The sequence below is a fragment of the Schistocerca gregaria genome, chromosome 1, assembly GCF_023897955.1.
Source record: "Schistocerca gregaria isolate iqSchGreg1 chromosome 1, iqSchGreg1.2, whole genome shotgun sequence".
NCBI lineage: Eukaryota > Metazoa > Arthropoda > Insecta > Orthoptera > Acrididae > Schistocerca > Schistocerca gregaria.
The window spans coordinates 308,783,233-308,808,902 of NC_064920.1; the positions used below are offsets into that span (position 1 = coordinate 308,783,233).

The 25,670-nt window shown below is 39.2% G+C and overlaps 1 protein-coding gene across 4 annotated transcripts in view; it reads right to left on the minus strand.

The window, feature by feature from the left end:
* LOC126343077 (D-2-hydroxyglutarate dehydrogenase, mitochondrial) overlaps window positions 1-25,670 on the minus strand; it is a 73,152-nt gene that overhangs the window by 15,713 nt on the left and 31,769 nt on the right. For all 4 annotated transcript variants that reach the window (XM_050001910.1, XM_050001909.1, XM_050001911.1 and 1 more), the window contains exons 5-6: window positions 23,426-23,594; window positions 3,963-4,249 (exon numbers count right to left, since the gene is read on the minus strand). In XM_050001910.1, coding sequence (XP_049857867.1) covers window positions 3,963-4,249; window positions 23,426-23,594 — 456 coding nt within the window. The remainder of the gene's footprint in view (window positions 1-3,962; window positions 4,250-23,425; window positions 23,595-25,670) is intronic.

Genomic DNA, 25,670 nt, shown 5'->3' on the forward strand with positions numbered 1-25,670 from the left:
GGGGACTTGGTAACCAGCTACAATGGGGCGGCCGGGATGTTTGTGTTTGTGAATTTTAGGAAGTAGGTAGAAGGTAGGAGTGCGAGGTGTCGGTGGGGTCAGGAGTTTGATGGAGTCAGGTGAAAGGTTTTGTAGGGGGCCTAAGGTTCTGAGGATTCCTTGAAGCTCCACCTGGACATCAGGAATGGGATTACCTTGGCAAACTTTATATGTAGAGTTGTCTGAAAGCTGACGCAGTCCCTCAGCCACATACTCCCAACGATCAAGTACCACGGTCGTGGTATCGAAAACAAAGATTCCAAGACTTACCAAGCGGGAAAACGCCGGCAGACAGGCACAAGAACAAAACACACAAACACACACACAGAATTACTAGCTTTCGCAACCGATGGTTGCTTCTTCAGGAAGGAGAGGGAAAGACGAAAGGATGTGGATTTTAAGGGAGAGGGTAAGGAGTCATTCCAATCCCGGGAGCGGAAAGACTTCCCTTAGGGGGAAAAAAAGGACAGGTGTACACTCGCGCACACACACACACGCACACATATCCATCCGCACATACACAGACACAAGCAGACATATATATATCGTTTGTACAGTACAGTACTGTAATTTGTTTGTCATTTTTCCTTTTAAAACCAATACATATTATAGTGTGTGTAGACTTTTTTGGTTAATATATTGTTTAACACTGTAAAGACATATTTTTATATTACTATAGATGTATTTTAGTTCTTAAAATGTTTAATTTTTTGTGCTAAATGTCTCTCTATATTTTTGCAACAAGTATTACATTTTTCGGATAATCCGACCGTTAAGGTGACGGACTAGAGGGGTTCTACTGTAGTAGGAATCAGTGAAGTGGGGTGCTCGGAAGGACTGGCCTTCTGGTCTGGCAAGTAATGGATTACAATACAAACATGAATAGGGTAATGCAAGAGCAGGTCTTATAATGAATAAAACAACCGGAATGTGGGTAAGCTACTAAGAACAGCATGGTGAATACATTATAGTGGACAAGATGAAGTCCACACCCGCCACAGTACTACATGTTTATATGTCTACTAGCTCCGTAGATAAGACAGAGATTGAAAGAATGTAGGATGAGATAAAAGAAATTATTCATCAGGTCTTTATGGGAGATGAAAATTCAGTTGCGATGGAGAATTGGAATTTGATAGCACCAAAAGGATAAGAAGGAAATACTTATAATAGGAGGATGCAGACAGGGAGAAAGGAATGAGAAGGGAAGCCACGTGTTAGAATTTTGCACAGAGAATAAATTAATCATTAGTAATACTTGGTTTAAGAATCACAAAAGGGGGCTGCACTTCTGGAAGACACTCAGGAGCCACTGGAAGATTTCAAGTTAAATAATGTTGGTAAGGCAGAGATTTAAAATGCTCACTTTAAACTGCAGATGTGGACTCCGCCGTAATTTATTCGTTCTGAACTGCAGATTAAAAGTGAAGAAATTGTGGAAAGGGAGTAAGTTATGGAAAAGGGACTAGGATAAATTGAGAAAATCAGTGGTTACTGACAGTTTCAATGGGAGCATTAGACAATGACTGACTACAACAGGGAGAATGAATACAACAGAAGATGAATACAACATTGAGAGAGAAAACAGTGATGCAACTTGGGATCAAATACACAAAATTACAACCTTCAACAGAAATCCGTGCATAACACATTAATTACTGAATTAAACTGACATAACAACAAAATATAAAAAAGGACCAAAAGAATCACCAAATGGGAATACAGATGGCTAAAAAATGAAATTGAAGAAAGTTATATAATGGCAAAGCAAGAATGGCATGAGAAGAGAAGCAAAGCTGTATAAGCAAGCAAGCATGACAATGAGAAAGGTAGATCGATGATTAGGAAAATCTTCTAGAAAAGAGAAGTGGTATATGGAAGTGAAGAACTTGGATGGCAAGCCAGTACTAACGAAGAAGGGGAGTCTGAAGGGTGGAAGAATTATATAGAAGAGCTACACAAAGAAAAAGAACTTTAATATAATATTCGGGAAAGGGAAGAGTAAGTAGAGTAAGCTGAGACAGGAGATGTGATACTGGAGAACAATTTGTTGGATCTCTGGAAGACTTAACATGAAACAAGGCACCTAATGTAGATGACATTACCTCAAAATTATTGAAATCCTTATGAGAACAAATCTTGGCAAAACTAACACACCTAATGTGCATGATGTATTGAGAGAGAATCATAATTTCCATAGACTTCAAGATCAATATAATAATTATAAAGTAGGCAGGCTCTGACAGATGTGAATATTGCAGAACAATCAGTTAAATAGGCCACAGTTGGAAAATACTGACAGTAATTATTTGTTCAAGAATGGAAAAACAAGCAGAAGCTGACCTTGGGGGGTAGTCATCAAACAAGTATTAAGACTGAATACCATTATAGCAGAAGGGGCAAAACAACAAAAAATACTGTTAAATAAAACTGAGATACTTTACAGCTGAAGTCACTCTCATCACTGTAGTATGCTTGCTTATTGCATTAAGTAATGTAGTAATCATATCATCTTCTCTTTCTGCTCATCAGCTATCTTCCTTATCTTTCTTTGTGGGTACAAAGACAAACTGTTTTGTAAATGACTTCACATGCAATGACATACTAATCCTTTATTTCAATACCCACAATGCCATGTTGCATACAGTTGATGTAGACAAGGGTGTCATTTGTATGTTTTATCATATTAAGCCAGAGAAATATTTCACATTATAATAAGAAGTGCCAGATGTAAGACAGATGAATTTCATTTTTAATAAGTACTTTTCACAGAAATATTCAAAAATGAAGTCTACATCCAAACTGGCTGATGACTGTTAACAACAACCAGGTCATTTCAATAATATTTTTATACATCATTACTAATTTTGAGTAAAAGAACTCATCATCTATGTGGTGTGCGTTATTTTTAGACAATTTCTTTGCCAAAGAAATTTGGTGGTGTAATAGGGAACTTTGTCAAATGCTGTCAAATATTTAATCAAATCTAGGGCCTTGCTGTAGACTTGATCAAAGAAGTCGCTTGTCTTCTGTTCACTGCATTGTGACATGTTACCATGGGGAGCGCTAGCATCGCTGAAGTGTTCTGTCATCTGTAGTGTTTTTATAAACATTGCTGGTAAATACATTTGGTGTGTACCGACAGCTATGAAATTAATAGAAATGTACGAAGCTGATGAGGTGCTTTACAACGTGAGGCACCCTGAATACAAAAATAGATTAAGGAGATTGGAGATCTGACGTGGCCTGACCTAACTCTCTCCTGTAGCAAGGAATTGGAGTGTTACAGTGAGCCTGTCTTCTGCAGATATAGCAGTTCTTAAGTGAGTATGGTGCTTTGTGATATGAAGATACACTTCACAGAGCACATATAAAAATTTATGCTCATTCATTCTTAAGCAACTGATGCACGACTTGACATCCTCCACTATAAGCTCACGTAACATGTTTTGTTGAATGCTTTTATCATGTCATCGTAAAACCCATGGCTTCACCCAGGTACATTTCCTTTTTTCCCCCCACTTCAGCCACTTGACATAAAGTTTACTATTTAAAATCGTACATTAGATTATCAAATTTTTCACTATCCATCTAACACGATGGCCTACTTCCATGCTGATTATGAAATTGTGAAAACCTGCATTTACCATGTCTTCTTTTTCACCTTCAGCAGCTTTTATTTTAAGTACCTGTAATTCCATTTAATGATGCCCAGATGTGATACCTTGTCCAGAGAGAGAAATATTTGGTTTTAACATAATGTTATTAAAGGACTGTTGAAAATAACTACTATTCAATAATTATTTGATTATATTAGTTGGCATTAACAACAGATGCTGATGATAATAAGATATAAAAATGATGGTTATCATACAAACAATGGGAGCAATGTCAAGCTTGCAAATATACAAATTTATTTTTACCTTGATTCTGGAAGGTTCATTGGTGAGTGTCCCATCACGAACCAAGTTGCTTGACATAGCCTCCTCCAAGAATTTTGATAATTTCTCTTCATCATGTTTTGAGTCACTGCCTGAAGTTTCTATCAGCATGTAGAATGGATATTCCTCTACAGGACACTTAAGTTTCAGATTCTGTGTAACTGCCTCCATTGTTGTGTTATCCATCATTTCACAAGATGACAAAATTTCAGCAAGCGAGTGTTTTGCAAGTTGGAGTGTTTTTAGAACATCTTCAAAAGTTTGTAAACCTGAAAAAAGGGAGAAACAATGCGTATGAAGATATCAACTTGAATTTTTGCTTTTGTTAGAGAGTTTTGTTAAGTGTTAATCATTGTCTAACAGATAGTGGGACTCGTTCTGTTTCCTTATTTTCATCATATGGAGTCACTGTCATTCAGTTTAGTATTTTGATATATTGCCTCACCATAATCTTCAAATTGTCTCCAACTGCCAGTGTTACTACTTCATTTCTTGTTACCATGTAGCTGCAGTGGGTGAGATTGTACAAGTTGTGAACAAATGCTGGGGGAATTGGACTTGAGCCACACTCAGTAGAGTTGACAGATTCCAGGCTGGTGTGTTGTGGCATGAGGCAAGACTGGAACAGCTGTAACACCTCTGATACTTATGACGTTATTTGCTATCCCTTGTGTTACTGTACTTCCTGATGCACATGACTTACTCAGTTTGCTCTGACACAAGAAAGAATGGTGGTCAATAGCAGGGTCTTGTATCACCGGGCAGAAGGAAAATGAGAATACTGGCTACACTGCTATCCCTTTATATCTTAGCAAGAGATACAGAGTGCTGCCAACTGCTGAGAATACATGTATGTCAGTACAACGAGTGCAGCTGGGTGCAAATTCTGACAGTTCCAACATGAACAGTGCATAACACCTGGAATTAGGAGCCGTTCTTGTTTCCTTAGGTTGCTAGCTAAATTGGTGAACACAGCTAGCTTCACAGGTGGCATGAAAACTCAGTTCACAATTCACCAGGAGGAAGTTTACAGACATTAGGTGTGCAATACACATGGAGGCAGCTATGTGTAGCATTAATATATGAAGTTTTTAGGTTAGAGCTATCCTTCTGTAGGCTCTTAAGATGTTTGGAGGTGGGAGTAGATCAAATACATCACTTATAGAGACAAAAAAGAGGAAACATATTGATATGGCATTCGTTTAGAGTAGTAGAATACCAGTAAGATCCAGGAATTGGTTTCATTCACTAAAAGTAGTAATGGACGGAGAGTACTATGAACAGAAAGGTAGATGAAACCAAAAGTGAATTGCAATGAAATTTAAAATTGTGATGGGAATATATATTAGAGAGATCCCTGCTAGATATTACTTACAAATTTTTTTCCAAGGTTCTGTATTTCAGAATTCGTGAACAGCTTGACAGTGAACTAGGCAAATATCAAGGAGGCTTTCATCCAAGACGAAGCTGTCCTGATCAAATTATTAGTCCCAAATTGATAATGAAACGTCAAAGGGTCAGGAACAAGAACCTAGTGATCACCTTTGTCAATTTAAAAATGCCTATGATAGCATCCATTGTGAATCTCTACTGTTATTCTTAAAGAATCTGGTCTACATCAGAAACTTGTCAACCACATTGAAGCCACCCTTCAAAATACCAAAGCCAAAGTAAGGTACAGAAATGAATTCTCTGTTCAATTGTCAACCACATTGAAGCCACCCTTCAAAATACCAAAGCCAAAGTAAGGTACAGAAATGAATTCTCTGTTCAATTGTGTGCTGGAGAAAATCATGCTTGAATGGAACAAGATATGCCCACCATCTGTTAAGATTGAAAGAAAGATTCGACTTGCATTTGCAGATGATTTGGCGCTGTTAGCAAACAATATTGAGGAAGCAAAGATATAGCAACTAGAACGATTAGTGGCAAAGGCTGGATTGCAGATTTTGTTTGAGAAAACAGAAATGATGCCCAGCTTCCCAGTTGACATATCTCATATCATACTCCATAATGATAAAAAAATTAAAGTAGTAAAAAAGTTTAAATATCTTGCTGAGCTTATTACCTGGAATACCAATGAAAAAGCATCAATAGATAGTAGAACATTAAAACTACAGCAAGTGCAGAGAACTACATGGCCAACCTACAAAGAACGATCTCTCTCAATAAATACTAAATTCCAACATTACTCCTCCACTGTTAAACTGGAAGCAACATATGCAAGTGAAACACTATTCAAATTAAATACTCAAGCAACAACTGACAAATTTCAGAAAGTTGATAGAAGAATACTACAAACAATTATCAGTAAAAAAACATCTACTTAATGGTCAGTGGAGACTTTTGCCCAATTCAGTAGTGTAAATGGTTCTGAGCACTATGGGACTCAACTTCTGTGGTCATCAGTCCCCTAGAACTTAGAACTACTTAAACCTAACTAACCTAAGGACATCACACACATCCATGCCCGAGGCAGGATTCAAGCCTGTGACCGTAGCAGTCGCACGGTTCCGGACTGCACGCCTAGAACCGCGAGACCACCGCGGCCGGCTCAGTAGTGTATAAAGAAAGGGAATTCATTACTGATACAATGCGGAAAAGGATTGCATTTTTCGGCCACATGGCTTGCCTGACAAATACTAGAATCCTGAAGCAACTTTTTGACTACTTCTGGAACAGTAAAACCAAAAACATCTGATTTAATGAAGTGCAAAGTGATCTGGATGCAATGAACATCACCACACACAAAAATCAACACTGAGAAAAGAAACTGCTTCTGAAGAACAAATACACACAGCTGACATTCAAACCATCAGAACGGAAGAAGATATCATATCTGCAGAAGAACGAGCAATGAGATCAAAGCGAATGAAGAAATTTTGGGAAACGAAGAAATTGATGACTGCTAAGACCTATACTTAATCATTGTAGACTCTTTTGTATTATGTTTGATTTTAGTGATCCAATGTGGGTGTAACTATGTAAATAAATAAATAATATATAAGTATAGTGATAGGGTGAATGCCACTGGTGGTGACATATCTATTGCCGTGAAGAATTTGATAATATTGTAATGCCAAAACCACAATAAAGTCCAAATCTGAAGGCATGGTTGTTAGTGAGGTACATAACTTAGAACTGAAAGCAAATTAATTATTGACACCAGCAGACAGCCAGAACAGAACTGGCTTGCCAACAGAGAGGGAAGTTAGTTGTAAAAATCAAATAGTCCTTAATGCTGGTCTTTATACTGACAATGAATAGTCCATAATATACAAACTTACAAAACATATGATAATTTATAAATGTTCCACAAATGATAATTACTTAATTGCAAACAACTGCTGGTGGTTGGGGTTAAATTGGTGACCCACACCAGATTAGCAAGTGATGCTGACCTCTACATCGCACTTCATGCACCACAGCCTGCAGCATTGCTCTGTCTGCTGGAGAGAGAGAAAGCAACATTAAATCACAATGATCTACATCAGTGTATTCGAGAAAAGGCAAATGTGACAAGTCTGTCAATGTGTGAAATTTGCAAGCAATGGGGAAGATTCAAAAATCAGTGGGTGGCCATATGTGTATCCTTGCTTGCTCATCGTCAATTGGCTCATGGACAACAGCATCCATTTATATCCTGTATCATTACTGGCGACAAGAAATGGTAACTTTATGCTAATATAAGAAAAACAAAGGAATGGTTGAGCCAAAAGAAAGCACCAACACCCGATACAAAGACCTGTGTGCATACCCATAAGACAATGTGATGCATCTGGTGGAATGGCGACAGTGTGGTGTACTACGAATTGCTTCTCTGAGGTGTAACCAATACAACCGACATTTATGCTAATATAAGAAAAACAAAGGAATGGTTGAGCCAAAACAATGCAGCAACACTCTATACAAAGACCTGTGTGCATACCAGTAAGACAATGTTATGCATCTGGTGGAATGGCGACAGTGTGGTGTACTATGAATTGCTGCTCTGAGGTGTAACCAATACAACCGACATTTATTGTCAATGATTCTGATGTCTTGCAAACGCAATCCAAGAATGATGGCTGGGTGAAGTGATGCTACTCTATGATAACGCCCACTCGCATTCTGCTAGACTGACAAAAAACCCTATACAGGAATTGGATTTGGAAATCATTCCACTCCCACCTTGTTTGCCTGATATTGCATCCTCAGATTTTCACCTTTCCCACTCTCTACCCAACAACCATCAAGGATCTTCCTTCCAGATAAAAATATGGTCTGAACATGGCTCAACAAGTTCTTTGCCTCTAAACCATATGATTCCTGAATCGAAAAATTATCCCAGCATTGGCAGGCCATTATAAATAGTGAAGGAGAATATATTATTGATGACTGAAGTCTATTATGTGTAGCTGTTGTGTTTATTAAACTTATGGAATGAAGAATTAAAAAAGATTATGATGGTGTCAGCAGGAATCAAACCTAGGTTCACAAATTACCAGTCTGCTTCACACCACTTGCCCACAGCGCCATCATGAAAATGGATCTTCAAAATGTCCTCAAACTCTAAAGTTGCACTATATGCTACACACAACTACAAAGAATAATACTGACCTGGGGATGTGTGTAAGAAAGCACTTGTAGTGCTGGAAGGGACAATGTCATATCAGAGCATGCTATGTAGAAAACAGACAACTGTGTCACTTCTCTTGAGTTGATTGAAGTAAGGCAGTACTCGATACTGGTTTCTAGTTATCATGGAGAGAGCACTACAAAACATGTTTTTGTCCACTTTATTTCCATAGCAGCATGCATTCAAAGAGAAATGGCATAATTTCAGTGCGATTTCCAACTTGTACTGAAGAGAAATGGTGTAATTTTAGCGCAATATTTACAGCGTGCTGTAGCACATTAGCACAAGATAAACAGCCACCACTAGAGGCTTGTACAGCTTTTAGCAGTGCTAAATCTTACCTCTGTTGAGTTGTAACAGTATTTAATGCAGTGGTGACTGAGATTTTGTCCATGCTGTTGTGTTCCACACAGAATTCCTTGAAAGGCCATTAGTGTGCTTGTGTTTGAATCTGTTTTTGCATACCATTGTGATATCATATTCCTGAAGCCTGTGTCCACCACGCCAGTTGACCCAACATATCCTTCAGGGTAATCAACCAGTATAGAGAATGGTGCTCCATCACAGTGGTGTATAGTTTACCAAATAAATATGGCTGGAGCTTGTTGATGACCCAAACAGTTCCAAAGCATTATTTCTCAGTTGTAGAGTAGTTCATCTCAACCTTGGGGGGTACTCTTGAAGCATAAGCTATCACTTTTTCAGCACCTTCTCCAATTTGTACAAGAACGCCCCTATCCAAAAACTGCTAGCATCAGTGTTAAGTTCCATTTTGACAACTCCTTGCAGCCACTCTTTCGGATCAGAGAGTGACCTGCAGTCTGAACACATTTCTACACGGTTGTCAGGTGGTGTGAATATTCTTCAAATGTCTTCAAAACATTACAGTGTCATCCAAACAACAAAGACATATCATCCAATTAAGATGTCGAAGCAGGTTGTCCATCATACGTTCAAATGTAGTTGGAGCAATACACAGTCCAAATGGCATGACTTAAAGCTCATAAAGCCCTTCCACAGGTATCAAGGCAGTCTTTTCCTGGTCAGCCTTGCCAACCTTGACTTGCCAGTAGCCTGTCTGCATGCCCAGGGGTGAGCTTTCAAACAGTCTAAGGTGACACCAATGCAAAACAATGGACAGACATCTTTCTTTATGGTTTTGGTTTAGTCGTTAGTCATTGACAAATAAACATCATATGCTGTCCTTGTTCTTCTCAAGGGTCACAGACAGGGGAGGACCAAGGACTCTCTGAAGACTCAACATCGTCATCTTGCAGCATCTTCTCCATTTTCTACTAGGTTATCTCATTAAGTTGGCAATACCTTATATGAGCACTGGCTAATTGGTGAATGATCCCCAGTTTTGATATGGTTTTTCACCAGGGCCGCTTGATTGCCTGTTCTTTGCTTTGCATACGAAAGCATCCAAAAAGTAACAAAGAACTGCCATCACTTGCTAAAGTGGTTCCTCACTCACACAAAATCATGATGACAGTTCAATAGTAGTAGTAGTAGTAGTAGTAGTAGTAGTAGCAGCAACAGCATCAGCGGCACAGTACACTTCTTAGTTGATGACACTAATCTCTCTCTCTCTCTCTCTCTCTCTCTCTCTCTCTCTCTCTCTCACACACACACACACACACACACACACACACACACACACACACACACCTTTAGGGATGAGTTTTAGCTGCTCATGATAGTAATCCTAAGTTCTCATTGACCACCTACAAAGCTTGAGATCTGACTGGCTACTTTTATGAGCTGGAGTAGCTTTTTTCGATCAACAAAAGCTTCATAGTTTAACTGAACATCTTGGTTGACTGATAAAGTGGCACTCATCTTGTCAAAAATGGTGGCATAACAACATCTTCAGTGACAAACAGCAGCTCAGGCAACCTATGTTGTGTGTGCTTGTCAGCATTGCTTTACCAACCCTGAGCTCTGATCTTCCACAATCTATAACTGCTTACGATGCCTGCAAGAAGTCCCATACAAGAATAACATCATGACAACATACTATTAAACCAACAAATTCTAAGGCCTTCTTTTCTCATTGACAGTGTTTCTTGAAATACATATTCCTGTTGGCTAGATGAATTTCCCATTTATGACCTTCAGCACAACTGCTTTCATACCACAGGATCACACTGGCCAGGATAAGCGTTTGACATTGCAGAGAGAGAGAAGTCACCACGTATACAGTGCCCAGACTAGTTAGTCATAGATTACGACACCAGTGAGATTTCCTGTCATCTTGGTAACTGTCATTCATGAAGAATTTTCATCTGTGGCAGTCTCACATTGATAGATGGTCACATTGCTTAGTTTTCCTGAGTTCTGTGGCTAGGCAAGACCCTAGTACCATTGTGCAGTGAAAGGGTACGGCTATAGCATGTTGGGGAGTGAACTCATCCAGGGCACTGTGATGAGCTTTGGTCCACAGGCTGATGATAATAGACTACTGTTGAATAACATGAGCAAAGAACTGCTGTGATGGTTGCATCTTGTGGCATAATAGTCTTTGTACACATATCTTCTTACTCTGCAGTGTTGTACAATGTGTCCAAGGCATTCACAGTGGAAACAGATAACCTGCAAACTGCAGATGACTGGCAACAGGCAGATTCCATATTCCTGGACTTCTGGAAAGGGTTTTGACATTGTGCCCCACTGTGTACTGTTAACAAAGGTACAAGTATTTGGTTTAGGTTCCCAAAATGTGGGTGCTTCAAAGTAACCTTGAGTAATAGAGCCCAGTACATCATCCTGGACAACGTGCATTCACTGGAGACAAGTTTATCATCAAGAGTACCCCATGGAAGTGTGATAGGACCACTAATATTCTCTATATACATAAATGATCTGACGGATAAGGTGAGAAGCAATCTGTGGCTGTTTGCTGCTGATGCTGTGGTGTAAGACGTGTATAGATGTTATCATTTATTAAGTTAATGTAGATGAGTAGGAAAAACAATCCCTCAAAGTTCCAATACAGCATTAGTAGTGTGCTGCTTGACACAGTCATGTCATTTAAATATCTACATGTAATGTTGCAAAGCAATATCAAATTGAAAGAGCACGTAACAACTGTACTAGGGAAGGCGATTGGTCGACTTTGGTTCATTGAGAGAATTTTAGTAAAATGTGATCATCTGTACAGGAGACCATATGCAGAAGACACTAGTGCAATCCATTCACGAGTCCTGCTTGAGTGTTTGCGTAAGGACCAAGAAGATAAGAGAAACTGGGGCTCGTACAGAGGCATATAGACTGTCATTTTCCCTCACTCTATTTGTGTGTGGAACAGGAAAGCAAATGACTAACAGTGCTACAAGGTACCCTCCGCCACACACCATACAGTGGCCTATTAATTATGTATGTAACTGTTGATGTAGATGTAGACATGGATGAAACAGGCCAACATGTTATCCTCTATTCTCCAAATGTCTATTATCTATGGAGCGATTTCCAAGGTGGAAGGGTTGCTTGTACTTGCATTGGTCAGATGCTGGGTGGTTGTTTCATAGCGGCTGCATATGTCTGAATTGTCCACGTCCATTCTTCATGGCATGTTTAACTGGTGGTGGAGACTGGTGCCAAAGATCGATACACCTCTTCTCCAACATTCTCTATTACTATCTGATATATGAGGTTGACATTCACGACTGCTCTATCTTATCTTACAAGCACGTGTATGAGAGAAGCAAGGTTATCGTGGTCTTCCACAATTGCCATAGGGACCACAATTGAGAGTTGATCATACCCCTTTACCCCAATTCTTTTCTGTTGCATTTCATTGATGCGCTGGCATCACTTGATGAATTTTCCTGTTGTTGTGACATCCTTTAACAGAAGAGCTTGGTACATGTCTTCTGAGTGCTTTCATCAAATGTGAGATTTTGTCCAGTTCTGTCATATTTGGATTTACAATGCTGCAAAAAGCCAAAATTTTGCTTATATGTGACTGTGTTGTTCTGCCATGATCTTAGGCCCCGTTCTTCAACTGTTGTTCTTGCTGCTGATTGTCTTCAAATGCTTTCTTCAGTTTGGCCAGAATTTGTCTCAAATACTGAGATGTTCTTTCTTGTTCCATTGCTGAGCTATATCACCCATGTAAAAACAAATTCGAAACATGTCATGTCATCCCTTGTTGAATTTGAAGACTAAGTAGAATCCTTTCAGACGTTTTATTGGGTCCTGGCCAGTGTCTCCAGAAAACACTGATGATGCTTCATGTGCAGCTGACTTTCTGCTGGCTTGGAGTCTATGGGCCTCCTCAATATACAGACCTATGAATGATGTACTGTTTGTATTCCAGTTCCTGTCAATGTAGGTGGTCACATTTACATTGCCTGATTGGAGCTATGGGATGTAGATGTTTTAATGTACCTGACACCTCCACCATACAACGTCTCATTCAAACTACAACAAAGGCCAATTCCAAAGGCAGGGTCATCAGTGTAGTACAACACTTACAACTGACAGCACATTTACTGCTGACACTAGCTTACTGCCAGAATAGAACTGCCCTCATGCACGGAGAGTTTAGCTATTTAAACAAACACTGAATATTCCAGGTTGCTGGTACTTACACAAACATTAGGTATCTCAAGAACCTTCCAAAAATGATGATAATTACTAATAAATAATTGTTGGTGGCTGGGTTTGAACTAGTGACCCGCAACACACCTGCCAACAAAGCTAACCACTGCACCAAACTACATATGTCACTGCTTGTGGCATTATGTATTAAAAATTCCAAAAGTAAAATTATTTGGGTGAACAAAAGCTTCAAAGCTGAGTCAAACATGGTGAAACAGATTGTTTCTAAGTGCTAAGGTGCTGTATTGGAAAATGTTTCACAGAAAATTTGGAGACCATGGAAACTTCATGATACACAATCGAAACAGAGAAGGGAATTTTTATGATATTGTACTAAATACCTTCATGAGAAAAATGTCCTAGATTTTCTGGCTACAAACCAATCCAAACACTTTGATTCAGTTGACACAGAGAAGGGATGCAGTGACCAAAAGGCTGCTACAGCACATGACAATGACTACATGTGTTAAAAGGAAATTTTTATGCTTGTGTTAAAAGAAAATTTTTATGCTTAACTGATGTCACAAGAAACATTGCAGGTAAATTGAGAAATTACTTATTATGGATCTCTGAGAGCAAAAATGTGTAGTACTGTACACAAAAATGCAGGTGTGAAGCAAGATTATGAGAGCTGGGAAAGAGCCAATGTGATTCAATAGCCATATTAAAAACTAATCTCTTTCTTTCCAATGTTTATTCTGTCACACAATATCGATTTATTTTTCTTGATTTGGCAAATTTACATTTTATTCTAATTTTGTGGCCAGATGTCTTTGTTGCCACACCATGTTAGAAAACTACTACAAAAGCAAAAAGACCTCCTTCACAGACTTAAATGAAGCCAAAGCCGTAATGGCATGCAAATGCTGGACATAGCCAAAATGAGCTTACAGAGTGCAATGTGAGAAGTGGTCATTAAATTTCTAACTAAAATTGTATTAACTTTAAGAAAAACTTGAGAACTTTCGGTCTAACATAAAGTCTGTAAATGGATCAATGTCTATATAGCCAGAGGGTGCTCACATGAACTGAAATGTAGCATGAAACACAGGAGGAAAAATAATATGGAATTCTTTCTTCTTAAATTGTTTCACTAAGAAAGTTTTTTTTGATTGTGGTACAAATTCCAAAATTATAGCACTGAGATAAATAATTATGGCACAAAAATTCAATGGTAATCATCAGTGGAGGAAACACGCCTGTACAAATCTGAACAGACTACATGAGCGAATTTGCTCTACCTATGCGTGCAGTTTACTGTAAGTTACTGGAACAACATAACATTCCAAGCATGTGGAAAATTAAGTTCCTGGTTTCCTGAAGAGTTACTGGACAAACAAGTATGACTATAGACCTCTAATGGTGACATCAATCTGTTTTACAAATACGGAACACTTTTAACTACTGTTTATTATGACCTTTCTAGAGAAAGAAAATCTGCTCTGTAGACATCAGTGTGGATTCTGAAAACAGTGTCCTTCAAGAATCTGCTGCTTTTCTTCATTCACGAGATTCTGCATGAAGTAAATAGCAATGTCCAGATTGCTGCCATGTTCCTCGATTTCTGAAAGCTAATCAGTACATTTCTGCACTATCATCTACTGAAAAAATACAAGCTTACATAACATTGGACAAGTTTTGTGACTGGAATGAAGACTTGTTAGCAGTCTTTAATTATGTTGGGTGCTCTTCCAGGCTGTTTGTTGATGGTGTCATTCTAATAGGGGAATCACAGTGGCAGAAATTTGTAGTTTAAAGCAGGAAGACCTCTGGAGGATTGGTGCTTGGTGCAAAGTCAGGCACTTGACCCTCAAAACAACAAATGTAATATATTGCAAAATGTAAGTGGATACATCTATTATTGTTTTTGAGGACATGACTGGCAATCAATCATCAGAAACAATCATTACTATTAAGTATTTAGGACTATGTCTGGAGCTACTGAAACTGGAATGACCACATTACTGGTATACTAGTTCTAGAGATTAATAATATAAGAGATGGACAAGTGTGAGATTGTCACAGAAATGTTTATCCAACTTCAGTAGCTAACATCACAAGTTAGACATTATGCATCACAGTGGGCTCTACTGTTAAGATCCTAGTTTTTATTACCATGCCTGATGTATGAACTGACACAGAAAGAGGCATGAATAATAGTGGTACACAAGAGTATTTGCCATATATTATAAGTATGGAGTTATATTTGTTGATACTATTTTCTCTAAGTATCATCCAAAGAACATGCTGGAATATGTCAAGTTATGTCTTATATGCGAGCCAGTGGACGATCACTATGTCCATACAGTGTCTGTGATTGTTTTGGGAAAAGGGGATGCGGGAGTAAAAGCAAATGAAAAGTAACCTGTGGAAATTTGCAGCTGTCATGTACCAGCTGATTACCCAGCTTGCACTGTTACTTATTTACCTCGACCTTACATTAGATAGGAAAAGGAATGAATCTATTATTATTGGTTCCTCCATCTTAATGCAATTAATTAAAGAGAATTTTACACCATACCTGTTTCGCTTTTAGTTACAAAGAATTGTCTGTGGTTATTCTGGAAGTATGTATATGTTTGTTTGTACATTTTGGCTGTTACATATTAAAAATAGCATTTCTTTATAAAGTTGACATGCAATTTATTTATGGGGTTACTGCCTCTTGTTCAAGTATTCTGCAAATCACTGTTGTTTATAAAGTCTGAGAGGTCAGGAGAAACTTTTTTGTACATTTACACTTTGCAGTTTTTTCCTTTTTTGAAAACACTTTCTGTTACGGCATTGGCGTTACTTGCACTTCATCCCACTTTAGAATTAGAACTGTAGTTACAAAGGTTAATCAAATATAAACAGGATTTTTGTTACTGAGCATCAATAGACCCCACTTCTAGTATGGTTGGGTGGGACCATTAGGAGTAAGCAGAGCCTGCCATTGCTTCCAACAGCCTTGTCAGTAATGCTCATGAAGGCAGAGCAACAGGTGCATTCCTCCACTGTGAAACACGTAATTATAATATTTCTTGCTTGTGAAATAGTTCAAGCAATGGAAATTTTCGAGAGAGTAACTGCACAACATGGTGATCAAACGCTGTCAAGGATGTGTATTTTTGCTTGGCATAAACAGTTCAAGGAAGGCTGAGAGCACTTGGAAAATCAGGAATATGATTGCTGTTCTTAGATGAGCCATTTGAGACATTCTTGAAGGTGACTGCGAGTGAGGGTATCAGAAATTGCTGAACAAGTTAGAATAAGTTGTGGGAGCTATCACGCAATCATCACAAATGATCTACAGTTTCATAAAATGTGGTCCAGATGGGTCCCTTGCTTTTTGACTAAAAGTGTGAAGTTGTGACGTTCGTAGGTCTACCAGAGGCTTACAGCAAGGTTTGTGAAAGAACGTGATGCATTTTTGAGTCAGATCATCAGCTGCAATGAAATGTGGGTCCACTGTTTGCTTCTGAATCCAAACAAGCCAGTAAGGAGTTGTGGAGGAAAGGGGGGAGAGCCCCAGTGAAAGCCAAGACTCAACTGTCAGCTGGCAAGGTGTTTTTCAAATTTTTTTTCTCCCCTGACCGCTATGGCATTTTCCTTATTGACTTTTTGCATGAGCAATGTGGAATCAAGGCAGCATATTACTGATAGCATTTGAAGAAGATGAGGGTTGCATATTGCCGCAAAAGACGAGACAAACCTATTCAACAGATTATACTATTCCAAGAAAATGCAAGGCTTCATACTGCAGCTCTGGCAGTCTCCAAACTACCCGAAATGCACTGGACTCAATCTGATAATCCTCCTTACAGCTCAGACCCATCATCCTGTGATTTCCATTTGTTTGAACAGCTTAATGGAGCTCTAGGAGGTCACCAATTTCAAGATGATGAGGATGTGGAAGAATTTGTGCACAGTCGGTCCCTGATACAACCAGCTACATCCTATGATATTACAATAAAAAACCGTTTCTGCCTACTGGAAAAATGGTTTTCTAAAGTGGGAAATGGTGGAAAAATAAACTGTAACTGCCTTTCATTTTTCAATAACTGATTTTTTTTGTTTGAGTAAAATTCAGCTTATATTTGATTCACCCTTTAATTCGCATGTGTTCCCATTTAGCACAGTATTATAGTGTTTATGTTTGGTCATTTGTTTCTTGTGTAAGTTGTGATTGTTATCAACCTGTGATTTTTAAAAATAATATACAATTTGTATTTGTGTGTGTGTTTGTTTTAGTGTAAATTAGTATAGTTGTCTTGTATGTTCAGTAGAGATGTGAGTCCAGAATGAGATTTTCACTCTGCAGCAGAGTGTGCATTGATATGAAACTTCCTGGCAGATTAAAACTGTGTGCCAGACCGAGACTCGAACTTGGGACCTTTGCCTTTCGCGGGCAAGTGCTCTACCAACTGAGCAACCCAAGCATGACTCACGCCCCGTCCTCGCAGCTTTACTTATGCCAGTATCTCATCTCCAACCTTCCAAACTTTACAGGAGCTCTCCTGAAGCAGGAAGTTTCAGAGATGTGGTGGTGGTGGTGGTGGTGGTTGGAAGGGGTTTAAGAGTTGTAGTTCAAATTTGGTGGTATAGTGATTATGGTAAAAGGACTGTGAGTAGTGAATGGGGCCTGACTGGTGAGCGGTAGTGAGGGAGCGACATATGTATGGGTGTGATCATAATATTATATTAAATGATCAATTAGTTTAAAGAGTGTGTTGTTTGCCAGGTTGGCCTGACCAATTATAAGTTGTTTATTTCCTATTATAGTTTTCTGAATGTTGTAGTTTTCTTGTAGGATGAGGTGGTGTTTTTTGTTGTTTATCTTTATGATTTCCATGTCTGTGTCTCTAGTGCTGATTTTATATTGGTAAAACACGTCCTCACCTTACAAGAAAACTACCACATTCTGAAAACCATAACAGAAAAGCAACAACTCATAAATGTTCAGACCAACCTGGCAAACCATGCACTCTTTAAACAAACTGATCACTTAATATAATTTTAAATTTATACATAAGATAACTTGCCAGCACGTCATGAACATTAAATTTATACATAAGACCACATCCCAGTACATGTCATGAATTCACAACCCCCACTCCCACCAGTGAGACCCCATTCACTGTTACCATATCCCCACTGATCCCCTCACTCTGGTCTCGGCTGAATTTATACCTTCACTAATTTACACTAACTTACCTCCAACCATACACACAAATTATATGTCATTAATAAAAAAAAATCACAGATTGGCAATAATCACAACCTACATGAAAAGTAAATAAAGTGTGGTGAGTGAAAACCCATGTAACAACATTCCTATTTCTAAAGTGAGGTGAAGTGCAAATAATCTCAATGCAGCGTAAGAGAAAGCACCTTCAAAAAAGGAAGATCCCTGCCAATTCTATATGTACACAAAGTTTGTTTTGGCCTCAACCTCTGCTGAGAAAGAAGGAAAAAAGCAGTAGTTTGCAGAATACATGAACAAGAGGCAGAAACACTGTTAGTAAACTGCACAACAACTTTATAAAGAAATACTATTTTTAACATGTAACAACCAAAATGTACAAACATATGTATACATTTTTCCCGAATGACCAAAAAAGATGCTTTCTAAGTAAAAGCTCAATGTCTCTAGTTTAAGATTCCCTTTAATTAACTGCAGTATGCATAAGATGGGGAAATCAATAATAATTGATTTTAACAGCTACTGTGGAAGGTGGCCATTCAAGCAAGCAAGGAATGAAATCTTGTTTGTATAGCAAAGGCAAAATTGGTTTATTTGCATGTTTATAAATGCAAAAGCATGGTGTACATATTGTAAGGTATAATTCAAACTTTCACAAATTAACCCAGCAACTCCCAAAAATATGGATTCATTTTCCTTTATTTTTACATGTCACCACCTTTGCATCACTGCTGAGTGCTTGTTACCAAGTTACGTGTGTGCCAAGTTGAAGTTACTGCACCAAGAATCCTTCAAGAAATTATCTTTGCATGTAACTTTACAATGTATATTGTTATTACTGTTTTAGCAATGATAAATATACAAAAAATAATAATGAGAATAGTTATAATAATGATAATAATTGCAAATACACTTCTCGGGTTTGCTGCTGGATCGTATTGTGTAACTCGCACAATATTTCATCGATGCAGCTGCTCAACATCAGGTGATGGTAGCTGCTGCTGTCACTGCTGCAGGTGTGACTGATGACAATCGCATGGTGGCATCGAAATTTATCAAGCCTGGAGCAGGTAACACATGTGCGCAGGTAGACGCGTAGCTGGAGGAAAGCAGCGCTCCTGGTGCCCCCTGCTGGGAGCCACGGAAAGGACATACACGCGTGTGCTATGGGCAATGACTGTGCTGTCGGATGCTTCTGCAGTTAAAGGCTGAACTAAATCTCAGTAGCGCATTGTGTCATGTGATGAATCGGAAGTTCTTGTTTTCCCTGTTTTGACTTAATTGCAGCCAGTGCTGGATTCCGGGCGGTGCTTAGTTGAAAACCTGCATCCCTGTTGGTAAGATTGTCCACCATATGGATATGTATGGCCTCCTTAACAACACAGACCCAGAAAGATGCCGCTGGGGATAAAATTTCCATCTGTTCATAAAGCATACGATGTCCCATGTCCAGATAATTCTCTGCTACTGCTGATTTATCAGGTTGCCTCAGGCATGTATGATGATGTTCAACGCAACCGTCTTCCACGGTTCCGCATGTCTGTCCATATAAGATTTTCCACATTGGCATGGGATTTTATACACACCACTTTTCCTAAGGCCAAGGTCATCTTTGACCAAGCACAATAAATTCCTCAATTTTGCTGGTGGCTGGAAAAACACACTTGATGTGCTTTTTGAGGACCTTTCTATTCTGAAAGACATGCCGCCAAAGTAGGGCACGAATGCTTTTGCAGTGGGTTCCTCCACATCTTCATTTACACCCCTGCTTCAAGTTTGCTTAGAATGGAATGCATGGTGTATCTGCTTATTGGAATATCCATTCTGTTGGAATACCATTCTCAGGTGTTGTAGCTCACCAGGTAGACCATCAGCATCTGAGAATACATATGCTCTACCCACCAAAGAGCATAGGACATTACCGCATTGCACAGGATGATGACAACTTGTGACCTGCAAATATAGCTTCATATGAGTTGATTTGTGATAGACACTGTGTCCCAGTGTACCATCAGCTTTTCGTTTGACTATGAAGTCCAGGAATGGTAAGATGCCATTCTTTTCCACTTCCACTGTGGACTGTATATTTGAATGGAGCGAGTTCAGATGCTGGAGAAACACAGGTAATGTCTGTATTCCGTGGGGCCACACCACAAAAGAAATAGGAAGGTTTGAGACTGCAGCACTTTTTCCTCAAAGTCTTCCATAAAATAGTTGGCCACCATGGGAGACAGAAGACTTCTCATGGCAACATAGCCAACTTGTTCAAAATACTGGTCAGTGAATAAGAAATAACTTGAGGTAAGCACATGTTTAATTAATGCTGCAATGTATTTCTCAAACTGGCTGTTAATAAGCTCTAATGAGTCCTGCAGAGATACTTTCATAAACTAAGATATAACATCAAAACTAACCAAAATATCCAATGCTTGTAGCTGAAGTGTCTTCAGGCATCCTATGAAGTCCTTTGAATTCCGGATATGCTGATACACTTGCCTATGAGAGGTCCCAACACTGTAGTAAGATGTTTGGCCAGAAAGTACGTAGGAGCTCCAATGTTGCTCACTATTGGACGAAGAGGAGTCCCATCCTTATGTATCTTAGGTAATCCGTACAGTCTTGAAGGAAATACAGTCTGTTGGTGTAGGCTTTTAGTCAATTTAGAAGGAACGAAACTCTTCTTGAGAAGCTCTAATCTTTTTCTTGGATTTTGCCAGTTGGATCCTCTCTTAGCTTGTGATAGGCAGGATCATCAAGCAGCGCCTCCATCTCGCTGTTGTATTCAACTCGTGAGAGGAGGACAGTGGAGCCCCCTTGTCGGCAGTTCTTTGACCACTCTCAAGTCTCACTGAGCCTTCTTTTCTGCTGAGTTGATGTTGAACTTGCTCAGTGGGGCTCATGTTAAAATTCGGCAGGTCTCTCTCCTAATCTCTTCTGCAATGTCACTGGGAAGCTTCAAAATTGCCTTTTCTATGCCAGCTATGCCATCCCGGATTAGAGCTGTCCGTGGTGTTGGTGCACAGTTGAAACCTTTCTCATTAGAGCTTATCAGCAGCCAGTTTAAGAAAGACATTGTGGCATTATTTAAACATGTGCTTACCTCAACTTATTTCTTATTCAATGACCAGTATTTTGAAGAAGTGGGTGGTGTCACCATGGGAACTCAATCCCAATATAGAGTTCACAAGGGAAGTAGAAAAGGATGGCATCTTACCATTCATGGACTTCATAGTCAGAAGAAAAGCTGATGGTACACTGGGACACAATGTCTATCACAAATCAACTCATACGGAGCTATATTTGCAGGCCACATGTTGTCATCATCCTGCGCAATGTGGTAGTGACCTACACTCTTTGCTGCTGTCTAAGATGCTGACAGTCTATCTGGTGAGCTACAACACCTGAGAATGGTATTCCAACAGAATGGATATTCCAATAGGCATATACACCATTCATTCCATTGTAAGCAAACTCGAAGCACGAATGTAAATGAAGATGCGGAGGCACCCCCTGCAACAGCGTTCTTGCCCTACTTTGGCAGCATGCCTTCGAGAGTAGAAAGGATTCTCAAAAAGCACGACATCAAGTGTGTTTTTCGGCCACCAGCTAAACTGAGGAATATATTGTGCTCAGTCAAAGATAACCTTGGCCTTAGGACACGTAGCACGTATAAAATCCCATGCCGATGTAGAAAATCTTATATTGGACAGACATGCCAAACTGTGCAAGAACGTTGCATTGAACACCGTCGTCATACACACCTGGGGCAACCTGATAAACCAGCGGTAGTGGAGCATTGCCTGGCCATGGGACATCGTATGCTTTATGAACAGACAGAAATTTGGTCCCCAGCATTATCTTTCTGGGACTGTGTTGTTAAGGAGGTCATACATATTCGTACAGTGGACAATCTTATCAACAGGGATGCAAGTTTTCAACTAAGTGCCACCTGGATTCCAGGTGACGCAATGCGCTACTGAGATTTACTTCAGCCTTTAACTGCAGGAGTGTCCGGCACCATAGTCATTGCCCTTAGTGCACGCGTGAATGGCCTTTCTGCAACTCCCAGCAGGGGGGCACCAGAAGTGCCACTACCGTCCAACTACGAGCCTCTTCCCGCGCACACGTATTGTGTACTCCCGGCATGATGAATTTCGACACCGTCACGTGATCATCACCAGTCGTGCCATGCAGCAGCTTTTTACCATCACCTGATAATTTCAAGCATTTGCATCGATGAAATACTGTGCGAGTTACACAATACGATCCGGTGGCAAACCCAAGAAGCAAATTTGCAACAGATCTGTCAGGAAAGCAAGAAAAGTCAATGGTAATAATTGTTAGAAGTAGGTCACTGTTATTCTGGACGTACATTACACAAAAATTCAGTCAGCTAAGAATAAAAATATACTAACAGAGAGGCATGGTGACACTACGAGTATAATCAAATCTGTTGGTAAAGTTAAAAGGTCAGGTGAAGAGCGCGAAAAAATAGGTAAGAGAAAGAAGTAGTAATGAAAGAAAAAGCAATGAGGAAAATGACAGAAAGATACAAATTAGGAAGGTCTGTGGCACTGTGTCAACATGAAAAAATGAAAGGGCTCCAATAAATCCATTTGCTACAAAACCTGTAGTGTATAGATTGGAGACCTTTCCAAGAGTGAAGAGTAGATGTTTCACACTTACTATTTTTTGTGAATTTATTTAAGCTGTGTCTCTTTTCTTCTATATGACTGCAAGAAAATCAACTGCATATTTAAATTACTCTTTATAGTCTGGCATTTTTTTTATATCATGCCTCTTTATTTCCAAATACAAGTTGTGTGCAAATTATCTTCATGCTTGTTGTGAAGAGGACATATTAATATAGTTATTTTAGATAGAGATGTCGGTACTGTTACATCCTTATATATATATATGGCAGATTCCACAGATCAATATATAGGAACAGTTCAACAGAGGCTTGTATTTTACATTTAATTCGTTACTTATTCTACCTTGTAAATATGAATTATTTAACAAAAGCACACACTTTACCTAGAAAAGCAAGGTTGATAGCTTTTGGGGCTGGTGGGCAATGTATGGCTACCTTAGTCACAACACCTAAAGTTCCTTCAGATCCAATAAATAAATGTTTCAAATGGTAACCTGTATTATCTTTCTTAAGAGTGCTCAGGCAATCAATGACCTCGCCATCAGCTTTCACCTATAAAAGAAAGAAGAATTTTGATATACATAAAATTATGCAAAAGAAACATAAAATGTTACAAGGAATTTCAAGCTAGAAACAGTCAGTCATCCAATATTTCAAAAAATAAGTTAAGACTTCTAAACTTGATATCATAACAGTATATATGCATACATCACAACACTTATGACAGGGAAAGTAAGGAAAAAAAGTCATGTAGAACAACACTAAATAACTGCTGCAGCTAAGGAAATCACAGTTTCTATGTGCCAAATGTTGGACGGGTAACACTTACACGCATAAAAAACTGGCTGAGTATGGGTAGGACTTGCATTCTGAGGATTCCATACAAAATTATCTATGCAGAGTGTTTGGAAGTTCGCATTACAAACTTGTAGGACCTGTAGAATGGGGGTGGGGGTGATTACATAATATTTTGAATAGGAATCCATGTCTGGAAACATACTGTTTCTCTTTACTAATGTTTCAACCACTTCTGCTTGAGGAATTTAATTAGGTGTGATGCAGTACTATCTTTAGGTAACAATTGAAAGGGAAAAAAGAAACATCCATTTATCACTTAAGCACATTAGTTTGTATTAACACTTAAACATTACGTGTTCACATTATTCCAAAACAGAAAAAGAACCCAGCATATTGTATGTACTGAATAGTACTGATGTGTTACAACACTAGCTTGAAGTGGCAACCACCAACATTGTTACGCACGTTATACCTACAAAGCATGTTCTGGTACACACTTTTCATCCCACCTAATGTCTCTTCAGTTTTGAGCATAGCAGCCAGAACTTGTGCAAGTAGATCTTCCCCTGTCTGTACAAGATGTATGTAGTACACAGGAGTTAAATGTGGTGGCCATGTAGTTAGACCACCTCAGCATATCTACCTTTCACCATATCATCTACTGAGATGTCTCCGAACCACATGTGAGATGTGCTATAGTGCATCACCATGCTGAAACCAAATTTCCAGGCGGAGTGGCACAGCTTCAAAGAATGGGTCCAATGTGTTTTCTAGGAAATTATGCAGGGTCAGATAGTTTGACTGGAAGGAGATATGGTATAGTCACATGACCATCCAGAATACCTGCCCACACATTAATACCAAACCAGTTCTGAAATCCCTGAACAAGCATGGCACAAGGGTTTTTTTCTGCTCGGACATGGCTGTTTTGCGAATTCAGAACACAGTTCCTAGTGAACTTACATTCATTTGTGAATAGAGCTCCAAGTTGAAACAGGGGTGTGTTGATGAAGTGTTGCAGGAACCATGAACAGTAGGCAAAATTAGTTGACTTATAGCGTGTAACCTTTGTAAGTGGTATGGATGTAAATGTTGCTCACGCAAAATGTCCCAGACGATACCGTGAGTAACATCCATTGCACGCACAATTTGCTTGGGAACTGGTGGATGGGTTTACTTCAACATGATGGAGTACACCTTTTTCACATGCAGGTATGTGGCATTGTTGTGACACACCACAATCCTGCCTCCTCATGGTGAATGTTTTCTCAGAGCCACTTCATAACTCAGGCAAAAGGTTTGTGTGATGGTGTGCTATGTTGCAGAAAACATTCATTATACAGCCAACTAGCAGCTCTTCCATTACTTCACGCTTCGCCACACACGAGCAAGCAGCATGACTGTGTATTCCAAAAATGTGTACCGAACCATTTATATGGTATCGGAGATGCACAGGCATTGAATAGGCCTTGCAGCAAGTTACATCAGGTGACCCTCTGATGCAGTACATGTCATCCTGTCTACACTATTGCATACCAAGACAAGCAACTCTGGGACTTTTCTCTTTTCCTCAGCAGACATGGACATGTTAAACATCTTAATTCCAACTGTTATAGAATGGAAATGGTATGTTTCCAAACATAGGGTTCTATTCAAAATACTATGTACTCGCTCCCCTCTACAAGTCCTAAAAGTCTGTAATGGGAATACCTGAACACTCTGTATAGATTACAATAATAATTGTGGCTCAAAGGCCTGATGCAAGTCTTCCTATTGGATGTCACTTTCGCGACGTGCATGTACCTAACCTACCCCATTTATCGAACCAGG